This window comes from Chiloscyllium plagiosum, unplaced genomic scaffold, assembly GCF_037043375.1.
Source record: "Chiloscyllium plagiosum isolate Xiang-an unplaced genomic scaffold, Cpla_swu_hap1 HiC_scaffold_8, whole genome shotgun sequence".
NCBI classification, from domain to species: Eukaryota; Metazoa; Chordata; class Chondrichthyes; order Orectolobiformes; family Hemiscylliidae; genus Chiloscyllium; species Chiloscyllium plagiosum.
The window spans coordinates 85,348,622-85,373,922 of NW_028270146.1; the positions used below are offsets into that span (position 1 = coordinate 85,348,622).

A 25,301-nucleotide genomic window follows, 5' to 3' on the forward strand; every position below is an offset into this window, starting at 1 on the left:
ACTGTAAAACCTGTACCCACACCTCCTCCCTCACCTCCATCCAAGGCCCTAAAGGGGCCTTCCACATCCATCAAAGTTTTACCTGAACATCCACTAATATCATTTATTGTATCCGTTGCTCCCGATGCGGTCTCCTCTACATTGGGGAGACTGGACGCTTCCCAGCAGAGCGCTTTAGGGAACATCTCTGGGACACCCGCACCAATCAACCCCACTGCCCCGTGGCCCAACATTTCAATTCCCCCTCCCACTCTGCCGAGGATATGGAGGTCCTGGGTCTCCTTCACCGCCGCTCCCTCACCACCAGACGCCTGGAGGAAGAACGCCTCGTCTTCCGACTCGGAACACTTCAACCCCAGGGCATCAATGTGGACTTCAACAGCTTCCTCATTTCCCCTTCCCCTACCTCACCTCAGTTCCAAACTTCCCGCTCAGCACTGTCCCCATGACTTGTCCTACCTGCCTGTCTTCCTTTCCACCTATCCGCTCCACCCTCCTCTCTGACCTATCACCATCATCCCCACCCCCATTCACCTATTGTACTCTATGCTACTTTCTCCCCACCCCCACCCTCCTCTCATTTATCTCTCCACCCTTCAGGCACTCTGCCTGTATTCCTGATGAAGGACTTTTGCCCGAAACGTCTATTTTACTGCTCCTCGGATGCTACCTGAACAGCTGTGCTTTTCCAGCACCACTAATCCAGAATATGGACTCTTTCATATTGACTTAGCTAAGGGAGGGAAAGGGTTGTGGTGGTGTGTTAATCTAGTCTGTCATTCCTTTTCCATGACCTGGAGGAGCCCCTGTTGGACTGGGGTGTACAAAGTTAAAAATCACACAACACCAGGTTATAGTCCAACAGGTTTAATTGGAAGCACTAGCTTTCAGAGTGCCACTCCTTCCTTTTCCAGACAATTTCCAGGTCTAACATTTCTTCTTAAGTGATCCTCTGAGAGTCTTTGCGTTTAAAATCCCATTTTGTTAAAAGTAAAAATCTTAAGAAAATTAATCCTTAAAAGAAATAATCAACCTGTATTATGTTTGTCTTTTTGATATTTGGTAAGTGACCCAAAATTACTTACAGGAAATGAAACCAGCCTCAGCAGTTTTCTTCATTGAGGACATTGTAGCGTGTTGGAAAATTATCTATTCCAAATTGGATTCCGAATGATCAAATAAGTACAGATCCAGGCTTATTACTAAAAACAAAGTGCCATATTTCACTCTCAAACTAACAGTGAGGTGAAGGGCGTGCACTTATTTATACCTAAATGTGAAAATTTGGAAGTTGCCATCTGAATGTTTTACTCCTCCATGAGTTGTGCAACATAACAGCTCCCCTTCCACATGGACTGAGTAAACATGAAGATCATGTGCTATTGACTGTGCTGAACAATTTTAAGGTTTGTCCATTTCAACATAAATTTTGCAATAAGCCTTCATTAATACCAAACCAAATCTCTGCTATTGAAAATTGACATTCATAGTGGAGACTTCATTCATTCAGGTTTAAGTGATCAGCTTCTTTATCTTTTCGAAGAAAAAAAATCCTATTTTTGTTGTAGTTCTTTTCTTCCACACACTCTCTATCAGATCTTTCTTCCACTCGCTGTTTTAATTTCTGTCCCTAATTTGGCATTAGGTTCACTGTTCAATTTGCACTTCATGAGTCCAACCCTGAGCTGTTTGTAAACAAAATTTGAATCTGGTTAGTCAAAGAGACACTCTTGTTCAGGCAGGTTTTAAGTGCTCTGGATCCCCTACAACACTGAAATCTTCAGTGCAAGATGTCAATGACCTGCCCTTGGCCAACCAATATTTAAGGGAGCGGTGCTATATTCTCACCAGCTTCAGTCCAAGTGTTTTCAATTCGGCTATCGGGTATTTGATCAACATTCTCTGAAATTTCTTCTGCAAAGTTGTGATAAGTGGAAATCCTGCTGATTATTAACCGAGAGAAAAGGGCCTGTTTCCACACTAAGTAATCTAATCTAATCAAAATGTAATTCCATTCTTGATTCTGGACTTTTTCCTGCAGAAGTGAACCAGAATGATAGTGCAGTTCAATACCTTTCCATAATATTAAATACATGCTGCATGTTTGAGTATGATATGCAGTGTATGTTAATAGAACTACACATCTATGTTCCCTTGGAGCAACTTACAAATATTCCTAAAAACGCACAACATTCATCTCAATAAACAAATGCTTTTCATCTGTGCTCAGAGCTCAGCAGTGTGAATTCTATGAGGACCTAAACTGTCTGTGCTTGTTTCTCGTTTTCATAGGCAAATCCCCTTGGCAACATAATTGAGAGACCTAAGTATTAGCTTTCCAGGTCTGGTCATTGTAACCTTAAGCAGGCGTCATGCCATTTTATTTGTGGCAGCTTGTCAGTCAGACTGCAGGCACGTGCCAAAGCTCTGGCATCACATTGCCTGACAGCATGTAGCCTGTGGCATCAGTCTGCCAAATTTTAACAGGCACCTTACCACCATTAAAGCAGGCTTCTTGCCAATCTTTCTTCTGGCATTGAGACTTCGTACTGGTGTGAGAGTAAAATTTGCCCTGTGGGAATAAGAAAAGGTGGTAGTTACACATTCTGTGTGTTGAACCTGAAGAAGGAACTAAATGTTTTATCAATTGATGCTATCATCCATACCACACTAAATAGGAAAATACTAAAGCAGGTAGCCATTGTCGACAAACCCTGATCCACAGGAAAATGTGCTAGTAACTCTTGGGGCTTGAACATCCTTTAATGCGCATCTTGGTGCCATGTAGTCAAACATTTTGTATGTTTTATTCCATTTCTAATTCTGGGTGCACCATTTCCCCCCACATTGTTGGCACTGCCACAAAAAATGCATGCTGCTATTCTTCCATGGTATGCTCAAGTGAAGGAAACCTCATTTAAGAGTTACTGTGAGAACAAGTTCCCACATTTTATCATTCTTTTCTCACTTGCTGTCTTGAAATTTCCTTATCTCATTCCCATTCTCCATTTTCTTGTTTCCCACTTTCTGCCTCTCCCACCTCCATTGTCCTCATGTTTTTCATTCAGCGTTCTTGCCATTGCTATCTTGTTGTGATTTGTTTCTTTGTTGAGTGAATGCTGTTGACTTGAACATGTGGCTCATCATCCTCAGCTTCATTATTGTGTGTATATTGCATGTCAACTGTAATCATATTCATAGAATGGCGTACCTTGCCTCATTGTTTATAGTGTTTATGTTGCAATATAGATCAAAAACCATAAATTTATACAGATTGCAGCCTCATCTGAATTTGAAGGTGCTTAATTTCAATGAAGTATTCTAAACACCTTGATATACTTCATTCACTTTAAGCAAAGTCAGTTTTCATTTGCAAAAATAGAAACCATATTGAATCTTTATTTTAGTAAATCTCTTGTACAAGAAATGATGGCTGTGATATCATATACATTTAAAGTTACTCCGTATAGTTATATAAGTCAAGTAACCTTCGTCATTAGCATGGAAGATACCTGTAATCAGTCAGGCATTTTTGCTGCAATCTGCAGAATGTTATTGAGTTATGCAAATGTACAACAATGTATAAGAGAAAATCGAGGAAAAATCGTAACTGAAATAAACATTGTTCAAGCTGACTTTTTGTCTGTCTCTGTGTCTATGTGTTTGTTTTTGTTGTTCTGTCTTTTATGTTATCAGAGTGACAAGGGTGTGCAGTGCTGCGTGTTTTGGAAAAAGGTGGTATTTTGTGCATATGTGTATATTTATAAAGAGTAGATTGTTATGTATGTTTATATTTTAATCTGGTATGTAACATATATGTACACGTGTCTGTGTGTTTTAATCAAGATGTGAGGGATAGGAGCCATTCATCTCATTGAAATGATGGATAACAAAAATGTCACTCAACAAATTGTTCAATAATAATTCAAAATTTAAGCAAACACTGTAACCTGTTTCTCACTAATTCCAGTTACCTATTTCACTGTTATAAGAAGTTTTAAAATACCATGCAATGATTCTTCTATGTAACAGAATAAAGTTACATTGTCTTTTGTTTGTAACTTTACAAGGATCTGCACTCATCTTTAGGTTTATACAATTTATTATGAGCCATTCATCGTAAATTTTTCCTCCTTTGGTTTCTTATACCTAACTTGACCCCTCAGTACATGCTACTGAAGAGACGAGCATCCTGTTCCCAGATCTGTGGTGATCACTTCATAATGTACTGGCGTGCCTCACCCCCTTTTTGTCCTCTTCCAGCACAAACAGCGGTCATCTTTCCTTTAACACATTCATATGTTACCCATGCAGATCAGCAAATCATAACGGCAGAAAATCATAGCTGTAAATGTATGTGCCAGCACGCTTTACGACAGTATATGTGTACAATGTTAACATTGCAGCACTTATGGCACAATGGGTAGCATTTTTGCCTCTGAACCAGAAGCTTCCCCAGTTCAAGACTTGAAGGCCAAGAAAATGCTTTCATAGTATGACCAAACAGTATGAATATCAACCATGAAAGTCTTCCCAATGCACAACTGTAGCACATAGTTAGAGCAAGAGATATTCCTTGCCAGCCATATGATAGAAAGAAAATTGGCGCCTTTACTCTCATGGCCTGTAGCTTTGAACTACAATTTGATCTATAATGGCAAACTCAAACTCTGAGTGATATCTAACACACCACCATTATGGTGGCAATGGCTAGAGAGAAAACAAATACTTATATTTAATCAAAAATAGAATATAGTAGGAGAGCACACAAAGAGTCTCTGGGTCCTACGTTTTTGCATAAGTTTTGGATTGAATCTTTCAGTCGATAAGAAAGATCTTATATGAAAAGTTTAACCAGTTTATAGTGAATATAGAAATCTATGCTGGTTATAGACAATGTTAAACAGGAGAATGAGTTCTGAAATTGGAGCCAATATAAATAGACCAAGTAAAGTTGTTATATTCTGCATCCAGTTATTGTTGTAATTAACTTGGATATATAAATGACACTGGTGATGAACTCAAGAACTCAAATCCCTCATGTTAATAACTGACCTTTACAGGTACTGGAAAAGTAGATTTAGAAAAAGATGAACCTCGATGATTTAGAATCTAAATAAAGGAGCATTAACACAACTTGAGTTCGTGTCAACCTTGCTGAATTTTATATTTGTGTATGATTAGATTTTACTACATTACCACACTTCGTTACTTTTACAGAGCCTGACATACATCTTAGCACAACTACTCCTCTGCCTGTAACCAGCTTCTGTCTGACTGCTAATGGCCGTCGCTATGAGGAAGGAGAAGGTTGGCATGATGGTTGCAGGGACTGTTACTGTTATGGAGGAAAGGAAATGTGTGTGCTCATTACATGCCCTGTTCCGAACTGCCTCAGCCCATTGGTCAGAGCTGGGCACTGCTGCCCTACCTGTCAAGGTGAGTTATTGCTTCATAGGACTTGATGAATTAACAGTCATTAATTCCTATTGTGAGTGTTCCAGTGAGTGGTGTGACCTTTCGAAGATTTAACGTTAAGTGCACGCTGTTGTTCTTTAAAACATAAATACGTATTACATTTTAAGGGGCTGAATTCTGAATGGAGTAAGAAAGTTATTTTGACAAGAGAGTCGACTAATGGTTTACTCACCCCCTCCAGCACTTCGGGTAGCTCAAGCTAATTGTCATCCTGTTTATAATAGATTATCCTCAATCTATGTCAATTATGCTTTTTGTGAAAATGATGATTAGGAACAACCATTGAGTTCTTCTCTCTGTATGCCTCTGCTTTGAGATTAATTTCTGACCTGTTGCAATGTGCTCAGAACATCCAAAATAGCTCCTGCACCTGTAGCTGCACAGTCATGTGCAGAATGCCCCAAACATCCTTCCATAGCTGCATATATTCATAATTTTCATGTTCCCGACATATTGCTCTTCAGTGTAAGAGCATCTTCCAAATGCACAGTGACACTTTTCCCTTAAACTAGCTAACACAAAGAACTCCACTACCAGAGTATTTACTTAGTCCTGCTCACTAATTGGATTAATACTCTTTACATGATTGTCTCTGATTTTCAACAACGTTGAGTTCAAAATAATCATTGCCATTGAAAATCTCCTGTGGCCTTGATATCTCCCCTTTGTAACCTCTCCCAGCCTCACGGTCCAGCTCTCACTCTGATCTTCCAAACCTGTTTTCCTACTATATATTCTCTGTTTTCCCAATCATCACATTCATCTCAGTAGCCCCTGTACCTGTTCTGCTTTATCATACCACTCTGCCTTGGTTGCATCTTTTCTTGTCTTGAGAAGATACTGAAAATCTAGGTCCTTAACTGTGGCTTCAATCAAATTTTCTGACCCTTCCCTGATTTATTTGGATCTTTAACTGCCGCATTGTGTGACGGGTCTTGAAACACGAGAGAGAAATTTAATTTATATAGCGGTTTTCATAAGCTCCTGTGATCACAAAGTTATGGTTCTAATGTGGATAATGTAGCAGAAGTAAGCTTTCACCAACAGAAATGTTATAATAACCAGATAATGACACAACTGTGTGATAAATATTGGCCAGGTCACTGGAGAAAACACTATTGATTTCTTCTTCTTTAAATGGTGTAGTGAGTTTTTTTTAATGTTGCCTGAAGGAGTAGAGCAAACCACAATATAATGACTTGTCCATAAGGCGGTGGCTTTGACAGTTCCTGACGGCTACACTCCAGTGTCAGCCTCAATTTGTGCTCAACTGCCTGGAGTGGAACTTGAACCCCTGGCCTCCTTACTCAGGGGCAAGAGTGCAATCATCGAGTTGCAGCTGACATCACCAAAGGTGGTGCGCAGGTTGTGATGTTTTGCAGCAGGTTCTCCACAAACGTAACTTTTTAATTTATTTTCACAGATGAGGCAGGCAGTGGGCAGCCTGATACCTTTGACCTCAGTGTATGTCAAGCCCCAGGAGGTGAATACTATTTGGAGGGTGAAACCTGGAACCTTGACACTTGCACGCAATGTACGTGCCACAGTGGGCGTGTGCTCTGTGACACTGAGGTGTGCCCACCTCTCCTCTGCCAAGCACCAATCAAGGAATCAGGGGCTTGCTGTCTGACATGTCCAGGTACGTGACCACGGAGAGAAGAGAGTTTTAGGATGTAAATATTGCTTCAATCATTGGGGTGATCTTATCAGCAAATAACCTATGTTCTCTTTCTTTATCCTCTGTGCGTGGCAACAATTTCTGAAGCCGGAAATCAATGCTGGGACCAGCTTTGGCGCTCTGGCATGACAGATCTTTGGAGCAATCGCACTGCCACATAGCTTAGAGTGAATATTGGAAATAATTATGACTGAAGCAGTGCCTTTCTGCATGAATCCCTGTGCACATGAGCTAATCTATTATGTGTTTTACTTTTATTTGTGCATTTGAATCTCTTCACTGTTAACATTTGGTTCACCATTGTAATTTTTTTAAATTCATTCATGAGATGTGGGCGCCACTGGCTGGGCCAAGATTTATTGTCCGTCCATCGTTGTCCTGGGAGGTCAGGAGAAGTGGGAAACTTCACAACTTTTAAAAAAGCACTAGAAATGTCATAATATTCAAGGCTAAGGACTGAGTGCTGGAAAGTAGGATTAGTGTAGCTAAGCTGGCACAGATGTGACAGGCCGAAGGGCCTGTTTAGTGCTGTATGACTTTATGGTGGTGGTGTGCTGGCTTCTTCAACCACTGCAGTCTGATTGCTGTAGGAAGACCCGCCGTGCCATTTAATTGCGTAATCTAGAAGTGTAGATGGACTGCAGGGAGAGAACGTGCAGAACTTCATTGTGCGTTTAATTGTGAAACCACAGTGATTCATCAAGGCAAAATAGCCACAAAGAATGATATATTTATAATACCATCTATGTAACTATTTTGCCTCAAGTAAGTCTATTTTAAAGTGCATGAAACAAACATTGTGATGCTACTATTTTGGAGGGAGCAAAGACTTTCTGGGCAGCTCAGTCGTTAGCACTGCTGCCTCACAGCGCCAGAGACCCAGGTTCGATTCCAGCCTCAGGCGACAGTGTGGAGTTTGCACATTCTCCCCATGTCCACGTGCGTTTCCTCTGGGTGCTGCGGTTTCCTCCCACAGTCCAAATTTAGGTGGATTGCCCATACCTAATTGTGCATTGAGTCTAGGTTAGATAGATTGGCTGTGGGAAATGTGGGGTTACGAGGGTCGGTGAGGACTTGGTGGGCTGAATGGCCTCCTTCCAAACTGTATGAATGCTATGATTCTGGAAGAGTTTGTTACTGAGCAACAGTGTTTCCCTCGGCACATTGTGCCTCTTAGGAAGTTCATGGCAGCTATTTCAAATCATGCTGTTTTGTTACTTCTGTGAAGCTTTTTGAGAAATCATGCTGTTGGTAAAATTATCTTGAGCTTTTCTATATTCTACACTATTTTTGGAATTAATTTTAAAAGTACTTGAATGCCTGAATTATTTTAACGCTAATTCTGACCCCGTGAGTTAGGAACATAGAAATAGGAATAGGCCATTTAGGGTTTTGTATAGCTGCAGCATAATTTCTGCAGCATTATTGTACTCCTGTCTCCTAGACATAATGGCAGGCATCCTATTCGCCTTGATTTTTTTTATACCTGTTCATACAATTTTAAAGATCTGAGCAGCTCAAACCGCCCCCCCCCCCCCCCAAGTCTTTTTGGAAATCCATCATACTTAACTTCTTGCCATCTAGAAAATTCCCTAATTTATCATTGCTACTCCTGCAAAGGGAGCCAATGTCCTCCTTTTCCAGCTGTTTTTACTCCCTGATAGGCACACACTCTATATTTATTCAGTGCCCTCCAACGTGATCACATGTCCCAGGTTACTTCTCAGGAAGACTGAGTTACATTCGAGCATAGTGTGCCCGATGAACAACTGTTTGAATAAAGCAGTAGGTTTTAAAATCTTTCTTAAAGGTGAAAAATGAGGCAGAGAGGTGTGGGGTGGGACTTCCAGAGCCAAGAGCTGAGGCAATTGCTGACGCAGCCACCGATGGCAGAGCATTTAAAATTGGGTTTGTGTAAGAGATCAAAATTAGAGAAGTGCAACTATCTCAGAGTTGTAGGTATTCAGCCTTTCAAGCCTGCTCCGCCATTCATCATGGTCAAGGCTGATCGTCCAACTCAATAACTTCATCCTGCTTTCTCCCATAACCTTTGATCCAATTCTCCACAAGTTCTATATCTAACCACCTCTTGAATACATTGTGTTTTGGCACCAACTGCTTCCTGTGGTAATGAATTCCACAGGCTCACCACACTTTGGGTGAAGACATGTCTCCTCATCTCTGTCCTAAGTGATCTACCCCAAATCCTCAGATTGTGACCTCTGGTTCTGGATGGACCCACCATTGGGAACAGCCTCCCTGCATCTACCCTGTCCAGTCCTGGTAGAATTTTCTAAGTCTCTGAGATTCCAACCCCCTCGTCTGAACTCCAGTGAAAGCAATCCTAACCTAGTCAATCTTCCCTCCTACATCAGTCCTGCCATCCCCGGAATCAGCCTGGTAGACCTTCACTGCACTCCCTCGAGAGCAAGAGCATCCTTCCTCAGAAAAGGAGACCAAAACTGCACACAATACTCTAGGTGTGACATCACCAACACTCTGTATAACTGCAACAACACATCCCTGCTCCTGTACTCAACCTGTCACAATGAAGGCCAACATACCATTTGCCTTCATTACTGCCTGCTGCACCTGCATGCTTACCTACATGCTTACCTTCAGCGACTGGTCCACAAGGACACCTAGGTCTCGCTGCCCACTCCTCTATCCCAATTTACAGCCATTCAGGTTGTAATCTGCCGCCTTGTTTTTGCTTCCAAAGTGAATAACTTCGCATTTATCCAAATTAACCTGCATTTGCCCACTCACCCAATCTCTGCATCCTCATCACATCCTCCCACCCAATGTGCTATCATCTGCAAACTTTGAGATGTTACATTTTGTTCCCTCATCCAAATCATTAATATGTGTTGTAAAAAGCTAGATCCTAGCACCGATCCCTTTGGGACCCCACTAGTTACTGGCTGCAAATTGAAAAAGACCCATTAATTGCTACACTTTGTTTTCTCTCTGCCAACCAGTTTTCTATCCTTCTCAAAACATGTCCCCAATCTCATGTGCTTCAACCTTGCACAACAATCTCTTACTTGGCACTTTGTCAAATGCTTTCTGAAAGTCCAAATATACCACATCAACTAGCTCCCCCTTGTCAACTCTACTAGTTTCATCTTCATAGAATTCCAACAGATTTGTCAAGCATGATTAGCATTTGACAGCAACTGTAAAAACATCTTTTATATTTCTGAATACCGCAGCTGACTGCTGCAAACAGGGACACAGCTTGCTTCAACAGAGCTGTCAGAATGGAAGTACGGCTCTGCATTTCTGAGCGAGCCTAAAACTGAATCTTTTCTCTGAAATGTGGAGCTCCTTTCTGTCACCAACAAAAAAGGATTGGCATAAGATTGCCATCCCTCAGAAAATCAATCGCTAAATAATAGCCTTAAAATAAATTCCTGCGTATATTTCCAAGAAATGTGTAAAATAAATTACTTGCTGAGAAATGTGCATAACAATGTTCATCTTATAAGGGATGCATATATTATTTTCCTGAAATAAATGTAAATGTCCCTCAAAACTTGGAACGACAGTGTGGTTGAAATGCAGCTACATTGAACACTTAAAGGGAAATATAATTTGAAAAATTACAGGTTTAGTGCAGCAAACAGACATACCACCTTGCTTATGCTGGTTACATGTTGAATTTATGAAGAGAATGATTCACTTCAAATTGGACATTAGAGCAACTTCTTTCATTGAATAATTTCATTGGTTATTAAGTTTGACAACAATATTTTCTGCGTTTATACGGGTTCTGTTTGTGTTTCTGCATCCCTTCAGAACGAATTCCCCCATTCAGCAACTCACCCTTTGATGTTATTATCATTAATATTTGGTGAAATTTATGTACCACTTTCATCCGATTATTTTGTCAGTCTGTTCAGTACATGTCACTCTCTCTGTTTTATCTGTAAGATGTTCTTAGTGCCTGAGCCTAATTTATATTTCTTCACATTTCCATGATAGAAGATCAGTTGAAAGCACTATTGCCTATCAACAGCAGCGAGTCTGGATATTGCATGTCTAATGATGGTGATATCCTGTTAGTTGGAGAGTCTTGGAAGCCCAATGCCTGCACGAGCTGCATATGTGGTGATGGTGCCATTCAATGTTTCTCTCAGACATGTACAGCTGCATTATGCAGGCTGCCAGTTCTACGAAAAGGACAATGTTGCCCATATTGTCTGGGTAAGAAAATAATTGTTTCTATACCATGAAAAGTTGCTTCTCAAATCAGATGCATTTTATGGATTAAATAGAACAAGTGATCCATATGGAATGTCAGGCTATGGTGAACATAATTATCCTCTTGCAAAAATTGGTGCCACTTATCCATATGGTGCAGTTACATGTTTATCCTTGTCTTAATGGTTGAAAGTGAATTCATCTCAGTAAAGAGGAATTAGTGCAGACAGCATAATCGTTTGAAAATAATGTCTAAAAGCAGGATATATCTTGCCTCCAAAGAACATCTTGCAGAAAGTTGGTTTGTGACAAATTCTTTCATGATGTGAACTATTAATTTCTCTTAATTTAGAATTTTATTACTACATTTTCCGGTCTGCTCAAGAAATGTGATTTTGGCATGTCACTCTTAATATGAGGAAGCATTTAGAAACAGGCAAATTTTAAAGAAACCTTTAAATCATCAGATGCCACAAATCAGAAATGAAAGGTTTCAGTTAACCATCTTTTCTTCTTCACTCTGAACTTGTAAGACATGTTGAGAACAGAATGGGGCATTCTCAGTTTCTTGCATTTTGCAATACTGCACATGTGCAGAGGACTATTGGCATAATTAAAAATAGTCATCACTTTTGAGACATTTGATGAAGTTGCTGTCTTAATTCCTAATTTCTCTCTGTCTAGGAATATCTGCCTCTTAAACTAAACTATATAGTTACATTACTGTCATTTACACTAACCTGGTCCACAGGCCTGCTACATTTAGGTAAACAATTTTGCCTGACTTCCTTCGAACTTCTAACTTGCTATGTCAATTAATAAAATTCAGTGCCATAGTCTGCAGTTCAGTCTTCATAACTAGAAGGTTACAGGTGCATCCTCCAGGCAATAGAATGTTGCTCAAATATATCTATTTACTATCAATTCTGTTCAAGTATGAGGTGTAGTAATATCAGACATTCAGGTAAAAGTGTAAAGATGTACAGTATGTGTAGTTCAGCAGTGTATTGGTGGTTGGATCAAAAAACAGCATATATCCCAAAATTTTTTTGCTGTCTGCATTTTGGCATATTATAACGTTCACTTTGCTATTGGTACCCATTGTTTTAATTTAGTTATATGATTGAAAATAATTTTGTTTCAACTAATTGAAAGGAAATTAAAATATCTCCTCTCCCCAGGCCTTTGGTTTCTCTAGCCAAAGTGATAGGAGACAGAGATTTGGTTTGGAATGGATTTATACTCATGCACTGAAAACAGTTGGTTCATTTAGTCCTTGGCGCAGTTAAAATTTGCCAGTGAACACAAAATCCAATCTGCCTCTTCATTTGGAGTGCTCTGCCTCTAGGAAGAAATGGATTAGCAGCTGGAAGCCAGATTAACTCATTAAAATAAATTAGCTCATCCTGCCAAAACTTGCTGTAAAATTACTCCACCTCTGTCAGTGAATTTGAGAGAGCGTTGATTATCATGGACAAAATCCCCCCAAAAATGTAGAACTAGTAGATGCTCAGTGGTTTTGCTCTTTCTGGACAGTGTTGTTTCATTGACTGTTGGCCTTTCCATTTCTTTGAAGACGTACCTACAGTTTCTTCACTGACAACAGAGACTGTTGCTGTTTTATTGGAAAACTCGACTGAACTAAAGGACAAAGAGCTACTCACATTGTCTGCTCAACCTGACCTGCCTTTTATCACAGGTAATTTTTAAGAAGTTTATTATGTTTCTGCTATTGTTGCAGCAGTGTTGAAATTGTTTCCATTTTAGACCAGTCCAATTCATCCTCCATAATGGTAATATCCTTGAAGTAAACAGCTGAGCATACTGCCTCTTAAACAAATCTCTAATCATCTCATCAAGTGATGATTTGATCTTGGCTAATTTATTTGTTTGTTTATTCCCTTCCACTTTTATTTGAATTTTCTCGTTCTATTCTCTTTCACTCTAATAATTCCCTACTGAATGTAAAAGGATAACAATGCACTTCTAGACCAGCAATTAAAAATTACATTGATATATTGTTGTATAAGGTGATGGTTCTGAAGGGGTTAATGCTGAAAACTGCATTAAGATCCATTCAGAGAATGTCATAAGGACTTGGGCAGGAAAAGGCAAAATATCTTTGGATCAGGGGGAACACCCATTTTCCTGAGTCTCCCCGTCGTGTTCATAACAAGGTCTATGGCACTAATGTAGATTGTTCTTGATCGCTTTCAAGCAGCAAGTTACAGTCAGCTCTGCTATAACGTAGTTCTGTTCTCATGCAATCCCGTGTTATAAGAAAACTGTGCAATAGCAGCACTATTTAAACTAATGGGGCCGGATCCACGTTATACCCAATGCACACTTTAAAACTTCACACTTTAGAAGTGTCCCCAATTCATCAATCGTGTTACAGTGTTAATGAAACGCAAGTTATAGCAGAACGACCTGTACTACTTTGTTGCCCTGTAGACCAGTCAGAAGAGGAAGATGGTCCACCTGTCTGTCTGACCACATGGTGGCAGTGGTTGGCATTGCATGCTCATGTAGTGACTGTTCCCTTTTGTTTAAATCGATGACTATTGTCTTCATTCTATCTCCTCAAGTCAAAATCAGGTAGTGAGACATTCCAGAGCAACATCCATTTTCATCAAAGGCTGTTGTGAGCTTTTAACTTTATTCCTTTATTTTTCTGGTTTATGTGAAGAAGGACTTTCATGTTAACTATTACCTTATTTCTTTACTTTTCTATTTATTCTGTGAAGGTAATACTTAACTTTTTAAACTTTGTTCCTAAGTTGGTTTTTATATCTGGGTATCTCTGATGCCGTCGTGTGTGGCAACATTATACACTTCTCACGGTGCACCTGTACTTCTGTACTTGGAGTACACATGACAATGAAATCTAAATCTAAATCATGTTGAAGAGATTCCTCTAACTGGAGAAAACCCTCTGAAAGAAGCTGAGCTGAGGAATATCTGGTGTTATGTAGCTTTAAGGTCACCTTTTGCTGTCCCATACACTTTTCATATTACCTGTATTTTTATACTATTTGGAGAAAGGTAATAATAAGGTAGATCTTGAGGTCAGGTCCCCAGTCCTGAAGAAAGGCTCATACCCGAAACGTCGATTCTCCTGCTCCTTGGATACTGCCTGACCTGCTGCGCTTTTCCAGCAACACATTTTCAGCTCTGATCTCCAGCATCTGCAGTCCTCACTTTCTCCTCCAGGTCCCCAGTTACCCAACCTTCAGCCGAGCACAAGACTTGGGAGGAGCATAGAACTCTTAGAGGGTTGTTGGCGAGAGGAGTTTACAGAAATACGGAGGGTTAAGGCCATGGAAGTATTTAAACAGGAAGATGGGAATTTTAATTTTGAGAATTTGATGAACAGGAAGTACAGGGGTGACCAGGATATTGAATAATGTAGATGACAGACAGTAGACATTCAGATGAACTGAAATGTAGAATACAGTTCAAAGGCAAATCTGTGAGGAGAGCTTTGGATTAATCAAGTCTATCTGTAACAAAATGACAATTCAGCAACAGACTCAGACAGTAGCCAGTAATGGTACAGAGGGTGTTTGTGCACTGAAAACAGGGGATTAGAAAATGTCTTCATTCTGCAAGAGATTAAAGTGCCAAATCCTCTTCAGGCTGATTCCAGTCTCAGTGGGTGGCTGCCAGGGTACAAGAGTCATGCTCTGAACAGCCATTCAGAGACCTAACCAGGGATATAGAGAGGCATTACAACAGAACATTAACCTCTTGAATGGAGGGAAGCCACGGTGGCTTCTTTAGGGAGCCAGGAGATGAGAACGAAGGTCAGGACAGTATGCCATTGCCAGAGGCTTTGCTTTGACTGTAATTCAATAGATAAGTGGCTCAAACAAGGGCAGTCCCACTGTCCTGGGTAGTGGAGTAGACGCTTTAGATAAATATGAAGTTGACCACATCAAAGGATGCAGAGGTTGGGGTGTCATGGGCAGAGTCATAGAGGGTGCTTTCTGTGACTTTAGTTATTTTAGTCACTGAGTGCGGAAACCTCATTGTTGAGATTGAATAGAGTTTCTGAAAGGCACGGAGTGGATTTGGAGGTGAAAATATGCTCCACATCATTGGAGAAGGAAATTAAGGTTGGAGATGGGGCTGATCAAAGGGTTGAAAGTGGGGAAGGGTGAGGTTTGAGGAAAGAGCGGTGGTAATCTTCAAGTACCAGAGGAGTGAGAACAAATTACAACAACGTTGACTGTGGGGATAAAAATACAACAGAGGCAGCTGAATGAACGTCTCGAGTAATTCGTCAGTGAAAGTCATGGCCACCAGGGTATACCAGTGAATAAAGGAAAGAAGAAAGGGTATTTGTTCAGTGACACTATTTGATTTATTCTAGGACCTGTGTGTGTCTGTGTCTGTGTGTGTGTGTGTGTGTGTGCGCGCAAAAGCATAAATTTACATTCCCTGTTGCCAGTTATTTATATAATTCACCTGTGCAAGTACGAATAAAAATTCATTAATTTGTGGAGTATCAGTTGCACTACGAATTTGTTAATTTGCTACTTCATTATTTTATTAATTTTGTTGATGTGGCTTTAAATCCATTAATTTGCCACTTATTTCTACTGTTTTACATTATTCTTTGTTAATTTGTTGATGCCCATTGCTCAATGAATGGATTGATTTTAGTGATGATCAGTGCTGTATTAATTTATCCTGGCTGGGATGCCTCCTTGGCTCTGATCTATTGCTCATTAGTGACAAGCTATGTGCGTGCATGAGCATATATACATAGAGTTTCTGTAGGCTGTCATTCCATGTTCTGTTTGCACAGTGTCAAAAAAGATGCTTTTTATTTAACTAATTTAAAGGTTCCAGTTTATTCAATCAATTTTTATTCATGGTATTATAGCAGGACAGCTTTTGTTCATTGTTTTAACATATATTCCCAAAGGAAACAATGATAATATAAAACACAACTTTTCAACTGTACCTCACCATGGCCAAGATCTTATTAAGCTGTTAACCCACAGAATTAATCTAAAAATGTTAGTGATTTTATGGGTGTTGCATGTAAGGTCAGCTCTTAATGGCCATCTGTGTAGCTTCGGGAAAGGTGGTGGTAAGCAGATTTCATGAACTACTGCAGTCCGTGTGGCAATGCGATCCCCTCACTGCTCTTGGATGGGGAGTTTCATGGTCACTGAGTCAAAACCCTGAAGAAACAATGGCACTTGTCCATTTTGGGGTGGCATGTGATCTCCCTCGTACCTGCTGCCCTTGCCCTCAGCCCCGGGTTGGCTTGCAGGCTTGGGACGGAAAACAAAAACAAAAATTGCTGGGAAAGGCTCAGCAGGTTTGACAGCATTTGTGCAGAGAAAGCAGAGTTAACTTTTCGGGTCCAGTGACCCTTCCTCAGAATGCTTGTGAAAGCTTGTTGGTGATGCTTTTAAGAGTTGCCAGGTCCAGTGCACTCTGCAACAATCGATAAGGGACTGTGAAGTATATTGGAAGAAGAGATTTGGACAAAGCTAGACACAGCCTCTGACTGAAATAATTTTTGACTTTTTTTTGCCTACAGTTGGCTGGTTCAGTTTACCAAACATGATTTATTTCTTTCTTGTGCATTTTTCTTCTTGCATCATTACAGAAGTTACTGATGTTCCTCCCCAGCAAACTGAGATGGCTGTAATCTACCAGTCAGCAGCATGGGTTCTGGCAGCCATATTGCTGGCAATCATCATCTTCTTAACAGCAACCCTTATAATGAACAGAAAGAAGCAATGGTTTCAGATGCCCTGCTATCATGCACCAACTAAGGTAAGATGAAAATATTCTAGTCTCAAATGGCAGCTAGGTTGGTGAACTGAATGGAAATCTGACCAAAGAGCCTTGCATTTGTAAAAGCTGATGTCCATCAGCTTGCATTGAGCTGATGTCCATACTTGGCTCAAAACCATCTAATTTGGTTTCTCCTTTTATGAATAAGTAATAATATCAAAATGAAAGCACGACAGTAATGCCAATTTTCCCCACCATGGTAAGTGGTGCACTGGGAACCAGCTGTGTGTAAACACTGCCTCGCAAGCCACATTTGCAACTGATTTGTTTCTTATTCCTTTTAGATTTTCATAAAGGTAACATGTCGAAACATTGGTGCCAAAATATGTACTTCCAGTGTTTAGAAAATTTGCTGAAGAACATTCATTATTGAAGCTTGCTGTGACAATAACATTCTTTCAATGACGTGGATTTTCCTTTTGCTTTCTAAATGATTTGTAGATCACTCACATAGATCCTGAGCCCAGGTTTCAGCACTGGATTGTACTCTGTTAGTGAATCAGTGTGCCAGAGCTTCAGCATCTCTGATCTAGACAAGGGAAAAATTAGTCCGACTTTAATCAATATCCAGCGATTCTTGGGAGAAAGTACATGTGCATTGTAACTTCCAAGTTGACCCTGATATTCCTGGAGCCCTTTGTGGCAGAATTGCCCACACCAATCACTATTTAAGCAATAATGTTGATCATTGACATAGTAGCATTTATAGAGATATAACAAAAATAAGTCCTTTAGAATCGTAAAATCCCTACAGTGTGGAAGCAGCCCACACCAACCCTCCGAAGAACATCCCACTCAGACTCACCCTCCTGTATCCCTGTAATCCTGTATTTCCTGTGGCTAACCCACCTAACCTATACATCACTGGACACTATGGCCAGTTTAGCACGGCCAATCCACCTAATGTGCACATCGTTGGACTGTGGGGGGAAGCACCCGGTAGAAACCCATGCAGACACGGGGAGAATATGCAAACTCCACACAGACAGTCATTCAAGGATAGAATTGAACCTGGGTCCCTAGTGCTGTGAGGCAGCAGTACTAATTACTGAGCCACCATGGTGCCCCAATTAGATAAGGAGGCAATTGGGAAGAATAAATGTATTCAAACAATGAGGGCTAAGGCTGTGACCATCTTAATGCAAAAGAGTGAATTTTTCTAGATTATTGGAAAAGCAGGTGGTTCAATTCGGCAAGAAGAACTTGCTTAGAAATGGTCAAATCATATAGGTGGTACCTCAGTAATCTTTGATGCAATTTTGTTGATTTTTACTTCAACTTTACAATAAAATAATTTTCTCATCTTTATCTTTGTGCTGAAAAGAGAAAGACTGGTATTTTCGTAAGTTCAAGGTTTTCAAAGGTACTTTGCGGCTCTTAGGCCATTTGGTCCTTTCAAACTTTATCAATTTCTCAAAGTGTAACACATTTGCTTTGGGAATTGTTTGTTATTCCAGTGTTCTAGCTTTCAGTGACTTAGAGTCATAGAGATGTACAACATGGAAACAGACATCTCGGTCCAACCCATCCCTGCCAGCTAGATATCCCAACCCAATCTAGTCCCACCTGCCAGCACCCAGCCCATATCCCTCCAAACCCTTCCTATTCATATACCCATCCAAATGCCTCTTAAATGTTGCAATTGTACCAGCCTCCACCACATCCTCTGGCAGCTCATTCCATACACGTACCACCCTCTGTGTGAAAAGGTTGCCCCTTAGATCTCTTTTATATCTTTCCCCTCTAGTTCTGGACTCCCCGACCCCAGGGAAAAGACTTTGTCTATTTATCCTATCCATGCCCCTCATAATTTTGTCAACCTCTATAAGGTCACCCCTCAGCCTTCAACACTACAGGGAAAACAGCCCCAGCCTGTTCAGCCTCTCCCTATAGCTCAAATCCTCCAACCCTGGCAACATCCTTGTAAATCTTTTCTGAACCCTTTCAAGTTTCACAACATCTTTCCAATAGGAAGGAGACCAGAATTGCACGCAATATTCCACCAGTGGCCTAACCAATGTCCTGTACAGCCGCAACATGACCTCCCAACTCCTGTACTCAATACTCTGACCAATAAAGGAAAGCATACCAAACGCCGCCTTCACTATCCTGTCTATCTGCGACTCCACTTTCAAGGAGCTATGAACCTGCACTCCAAGGTGTCTTTGTTCAGCAACACTCCCTAGGACCTTACCATTAAGTGTATAAGTCCTGCTAAGATTTGCTTTCCCAAAATGCAGCACCTCGCATTTATCTGAATTAAACTCCATCTGCCACTTCTCAGCCCATTGGCCCATCTGGTGCAGATCCTGTTGTAATCTGAGGTAACCTTCTTCGCTGTCCACTATACCTCCAATTTTTCTGAACATAGACATGAACATTTGCAGTCTTGGCAATTTTCTCCCCTGACTAAACTGTCTTTTCAAGCAGGATAATCTGCACATGAGTCTTTCATTGAATATGTGAATCTTCCACAAAAGGTGTACATAAAATAGATCTGAATGTATGGATTCAGTTGTTTCGATGACATGTTCATTTCAGCTCAGACTGATTTTTATTTATTGAATAGCTTCATGAGTTGAGATGACATGTGGTCAGATAATAACTGTGAATATGTGATCAAGGATCCAGGGGTAGCTCAGTTGGCCCCCTCATGTCTGCTCCACCAGCCAAACGAGTTAATGGCTGATCTGATTATAACCTCAAATCCACATTCCTTGGTAAATTTTAACACGCTGTCCCATTACTGAGAATCTAGCAACCTCTGCCTTAAAAATATTCAAAAACTTGACTTCTAACCTTTCAGAAATAGACTTTGAAGGTACTCCACCCTCTGACAGAGGAAAACAAAATCACCTCATCTTTGTCTTAAATAGGAGTCACTGATTTTTATTCAGAAAAGAAAATAGCATCTCCACACCTATCGTGTTAGTAATGTGAAAGGCAAATCATGTTTAATCGATCTGTTGGAGTCTTTTGAGGAAGTAATGTGTTGCAGATAAAGGGGAACCAGTGGATATTCTGCATTTAGATTTCCAGTTGTCATTTGATGAAGTATCACATAAGTGTATTATAGATAATAAAAAGTAATATTGTAGGAAGGAGTATATATGAACCCCGACAGCATGAGGGGTAGTGGATAATGCATAACGTTACTATGTTGACTCTACCTGATCACCTTGAACTTATGTAAGTGCCCTGCTGTAAGTTCTGTAATAATAGCTAATAACATTTATCCTGTGACAGATGTTAAGCTGACTGACTTGGAGTTTCCTGCTTTCTAGACACACTCTGTTTGAGTATAGGAATTGCAGTTGGTATTTTCCAATATAATGGGACCTTGCCTAAATCAAGGCAGATATAGAAATTTAAAGCCAATGCAGCAACTATCTCACTAGCCATTACTTTCAAGACCTTTGTATGAAGTCTATTAGGACCCTGGCACATGTCAACCCACAGTTCGAACAATTTACTCAGTACCACTTCCCAGATAATTGTAATCTTCTTGAGTTCTTTCCTCCCTTCTAGTTCATGACTTATAGGTGTTTATGTGATATTTCTTGTATCTTTGTCATGAAGACAAAATAACCTTCAACTCATCTGCCCTCTCTTTATTTTCCTTATCTATTCTCCAGATTCACTTCCTATTGGGCCTCACTTTTATAAACTTCATTTTCTTTAAACATTTAAGGAAACTTTTTAAAAAAATATTTCCATATAGAGCAACTGGTCTCAGGTCATCGTTTTGTTTTACATAAAGTTAAATACTTGTGAAGTAGTTATTGATGTGATGCACAGCCAATTTGAGCACAGTATGACTACAAAACATCAATGAGACAACAGAATGAGGAATATATCTCTCAGTCTCATTGAGAGAGAAACGTTGGTCCAGGACACTAGGGGAACTACCCAGGGCCTCTCCAGAAAGTACCGTGTGTACATCTACTGGAGAAGGAAGATGGCACCTCAAGTTAACTTGCTGTCCCAAAAGTCAGAACCTTTGTAAACACTGCTGTGTGATGTCAGCCTGGTTTGTGTTCAAGTCTCTGGAGTAGGGGCCCTGTACCCTTTTGATATTTGTGGATTTTTTGCTGCACTGCTGGAAAAACATCCTCAGTGTCATTTGAGTTTCACTTGCCTTTATGCTCTTGAAAGCAACTGTAGGTAAAGCAGAAGTGCCTGCAGCATTTCCTCAACATCCAGCAGCAAGTGCAAAATAAAAGCAAACTTCGACTATTATTGCAGTTGCATCCTGAGTGTCACATTCATAGTGAGGCAGAAGTTTTATTTTTGTCATTCAGCTGAAGCCTAAATGACCCAACGCATTTTCACAGAAGCTTCCCTCTAAAGCCAGGGACGGTTGGGCAGCTTCATGTCAGAAATGAGATTCATAGTTACATTGTTCAGACACTGATGCACATGCAAGTTTTAACATATAGAATATGTATTCCAGAATTGTATTATAGGCAGTATATTGAAATTTACACAGCCAAGTAAGCAGTGTATCGTCCAAACTATTGCATACAGTTCGCGTCACCACATTAGCAAAAGGATATGGATGCTTTGGAGACGGTACATAAAATGTCTTAAAGTTTTTAATTCCAAGATCTCACATCAATCGTTATTTGTGATAAACCATTTGCCACATGAACCCACCACAAACCCGTAAAAGGGTATGCCTGGTATGGGGGATGTTGGCTATGAAGAAAGGTTGGACAGACTGGGTTTATTTACAGTGGACCGCAGGAGATTGAGGGTGGGGCGACCTGATAGAAGTTTATCAGATTGTGAACAGCTTGGATAGAGTGGAAAATATGAAGCTCCTCTCCAGGGTGGAGGGGTCAATTACAAACTGACAGAGGTTCAAACTGCAGGGATAGCAGGGGGTGGGGGTTTGGGGTTGGGGTTGGAGAGTTTAAAAGAGATGTGTGAGGCAGGTTTTTCACACAATGGGTGTTGAGTGTCTGGAATACACTGCCAAAGGAGGTGATGGAAGCAAACACAATAGTAGCATTCAAGGATAGATGAATAGGAAAGGAATCAAGGGATACGGATCCTGTAAGTGGAAACAGTTTAATATGGAAGGGCAATATGTGTCATCACAGGCTTGGAGGGCTGAATGGCCTGTTCCTGCGCTGTATTGTTCTTTGTTCAAATCAAGACTAGCAGGGCTTTTGGACAAACCTTGCCTATCATAAATGGTTTTGCACCACCCGAAGTTTTAAAAAACAGACAAAATTATGCTTTGTGTACTGATATTTACAAACCTCACTTATCACTATTGTTCATATTGTAACTGTGTGCTTAACTAGAGATAGATCACAATTGTTTAGTGACCTCATTTTTAAAAGCAAAACTCTCTGAGGTATAAAATCTTAGCCCCTGTACAGTTAGTTGTCCCAGGCTGAATTGTTTCATACTGGCCGAAGAATGTTTTCATAAAGGTGACTGTTAACCTCTGTTTTTAATCACAGACGCAGTTTTTGAAAAATCCAGTTGACAGACAAACTGTGGTGTACATGGACTCTGCGCATGGAAACAAAATGCACAGTGTTAACAACTGCTGCAGAATGGATCTAATGACAGAAACAGATTCTCAGAGCAATGAGAAATACAGTGTGCGTGCTGAAAAACAAAGCAACAGCCAGCAAAACAAACTGCTTGGATAGAAACATGAAAAAAAAATTGGCTTATGAGCTGATGGAGTCTTGGCAGTAATTCAGAGATTGTGCTCCGTTCAGGAGCCTTGCTTCTTCTGGTTTCCATTATTTTATAAGTTAATGATTCCAGCTTGTTATTTGTGTATGATTCAGGTACTTGGAAAATAACAATTACTTTTGAAAACCATATGTCTTTATTGACTTTCCTGTTCATTTAAAATGCCCAAAAGAATTAAGAGAAACTTGCCAAAAGGAAAAAAAAACACTGACAAAGACAGCAAACAAATACCAAACTCTTCAGTCACTCTGTATCCTGGGGTAGAATCTGGGAAAAGGCAGATTGCGATAGCATGAGGGAATGTCTTATGGTCATTTATTGTATCAATTTTATTCTGGGAGAGTTTAATCTAGTAATGCCTTCATTTACATTACCCCCAATGTTATCAAAATAGCATTTTCAAACTCTGGAAGAAATTTTGTTTGAAATTGGTATGCTTTGTTTAGATTGGAGGTGATAATGGAAAATATACATTAATATCCTAAGCTAAATGACTAATAGGGGAAGTAGTAGTAATTATCCTTGCGAAGGAGACACCTATAAACATTCTTTCCTTGTAAAACTTTCAGTTCGAAATTAGCAAAACAAATGACTCGGGAATCAAAAATCATTCTGGAATAGAGTGAGTCCTTTTATTCATCCTTCTGGATTTACATAGGTTAAAGATGATATCTTCAGTAAGTTTTGTGAAATAGAATTTCTCATCATCTGAAGGTCATAGTTAGTTGTACAAATTGATGAAAGAGGAAGTGAATGGTAGCAGAATAATCTGGTTTTGCTCCTAAAGCATTATCACGACAGAAAGATATATTTAACTGTAGTATTATTAATATTGCTGTTAACATTTGCTATGGCAGTGATTTAAATGTTGTGTCAAATCCTACACCTGTACTCTGTATATTTCATTGTATTGAATGTACCCACAATTTTTGTTTGTGGGCAGTTTGTCATTCCAGTTTTTAAAAAAAACAGAATTGAACTGAGAAACTGTAGCTGAGTGTGGCTAAAACAGAGCTCAGTATAAATGCCAAATGCAGGAAAAGCCAACATGAAAACATATTATTATCAACTTTAAGTGAAATATGTTATCTAATTCCTGAGGTAGAATGATACCCTGCTTGCACAGCCGCTAGGATAGAGGACCCATAAAGTGAAGAACAGTGCTAAAATATTTTCACGGCATGGTGATTAGGATGAGAGGGTGGGAAGGAGGTAGAAAAGAATTCAATGTAATTGAATGATGAAGAGGATGTACCTCCCTAAGCTGTTCAAGCTATACCTGGCTTAAAATTCAGGCTGAACCCAATTACAGGGTGCGAGATGTCCAAGATTGAGAATAAAATTTTAGTATTATTTTGAAGTGTCAAGCAAGGATGAATTGTCAAAACGACTTTAGCAGTTCAAAGTGAAATGCAGGGATTATGTTGGTAAGCTATGGCACTTTGTAGTCAATGTTACTAATAACATTAAGGATTTTAAGAGTAGCCCTATTGATACCAGGCTGTGAGCGTATGAATTCCTTTAAGTTGTAAGAAGTTTCAAGTATTTTTGTAGATACTTAGTTTGCGGATAATTGAGCAAAAGGGAGGAGAGTTTCTTAATTTATTTTTTCAAATAGCTTAATTTATTAATCTAAGTAGAATCTGTATAGAAGAATAGCAGAGGGCTTAAGGATTCTGTTTACTTCTAATTGTTACTGTTATCAGCAGTCCAATAAGTTGAGATGATGTGGCAGAACTCTTTGGTCATGCAGTTTTGCTGGCTGTTATGCTGAGATAAAATACTGTTGTCTTCTTTATATAACCTTCAAACAAGACCTATAAATCCTTTTGCTGTACTTTTTATGTAAGTTCTTAATGGATTTTTGTTTGTTTAACTCTTTGCAATTGAAACATCGAGATCTAAATTGCTTATTTATTTACATCAGTGTGTAGTAGCCCTTGTAAATACACATGGCTAGCAGCTGGGATGTAACAAGTAAAAAGCCTTTTACTCATTTCAATAAATTTTGTTCTGGAAGTCTTCTGCAGTAATATGTTTTCCGAACAATTATGAGATACCACTTGCAATGAAACCTTTCTGCCACCTCTTGTTGACAAGTTTAGAAGATGCTTCACCCTAGCCTCTGGATATTTAACAGTGAGAAAAGTACATTTCATTGTCAATTGCCTTGCTCTGCAAGATAAAAATGTGCTCCTTCACTATAAGTACAGAAAAGCAAAGCCTGAAGAGTTATCAAGTGCTTGATACACATTTCCCAATACACAATATTGAGGAAAAATTAGTGCTACCATGTAATTTTAAATGTAATCTGGCATATTTTGAAGTATGTTGCATTGTGAAGCATGTAACACATTTTAACACTTTTCCATCAATAATGGATTGTTAAAATAAATGGTCA

The 25,301-nt window shown here is 39.7% G+C and overlaps 1 protein-coding gene across 1 annotated transcript in view; it reads left to right on the forward strand.

The window, feature by feature from the left end:
- LOC122553776 (cysteine-rich motor neuron 1 protein) overlaps positions 1 to 24,919 on the forward strand; it is a 240,517-nt gene extending 215,598 nt beyond the window's left edge. Inside the window, exons 9-14 of the mRNA XM_087990059.1 lie at positions 5,221 to 5,439; positions 6,902 to 7,117; positions 11,144 to 11,365; positions 12,939 to 13,061; positions 16,992 to 17,161; positions 22,657 to 24,919. Of these exons, the coding sequence (XP_087846185.1) occupies positions 5,221 to 5,439; positions 6,902 to 7,117; positions 11,144 to 11,365; positions 12,939 to 13,061; positions 16,992 to 17,161; positions 22,657 to 22,851 (1,145 nt within the window). The 3' untranslated portion in view covers positions 22,852 to 24,919. The remainder of the gene's footprint in view (positions 1 to 5,220; positions 5,440 to 6,901; positions 7,118 to 11,143; positions 11,366 to 12,938; positions 13,062 to 16,991; positions 17,162 to 22,656) is intronic.
- The last annotated feature ends 382 nt before the right edge of the window (positions 24,920 to 25,301 follow it).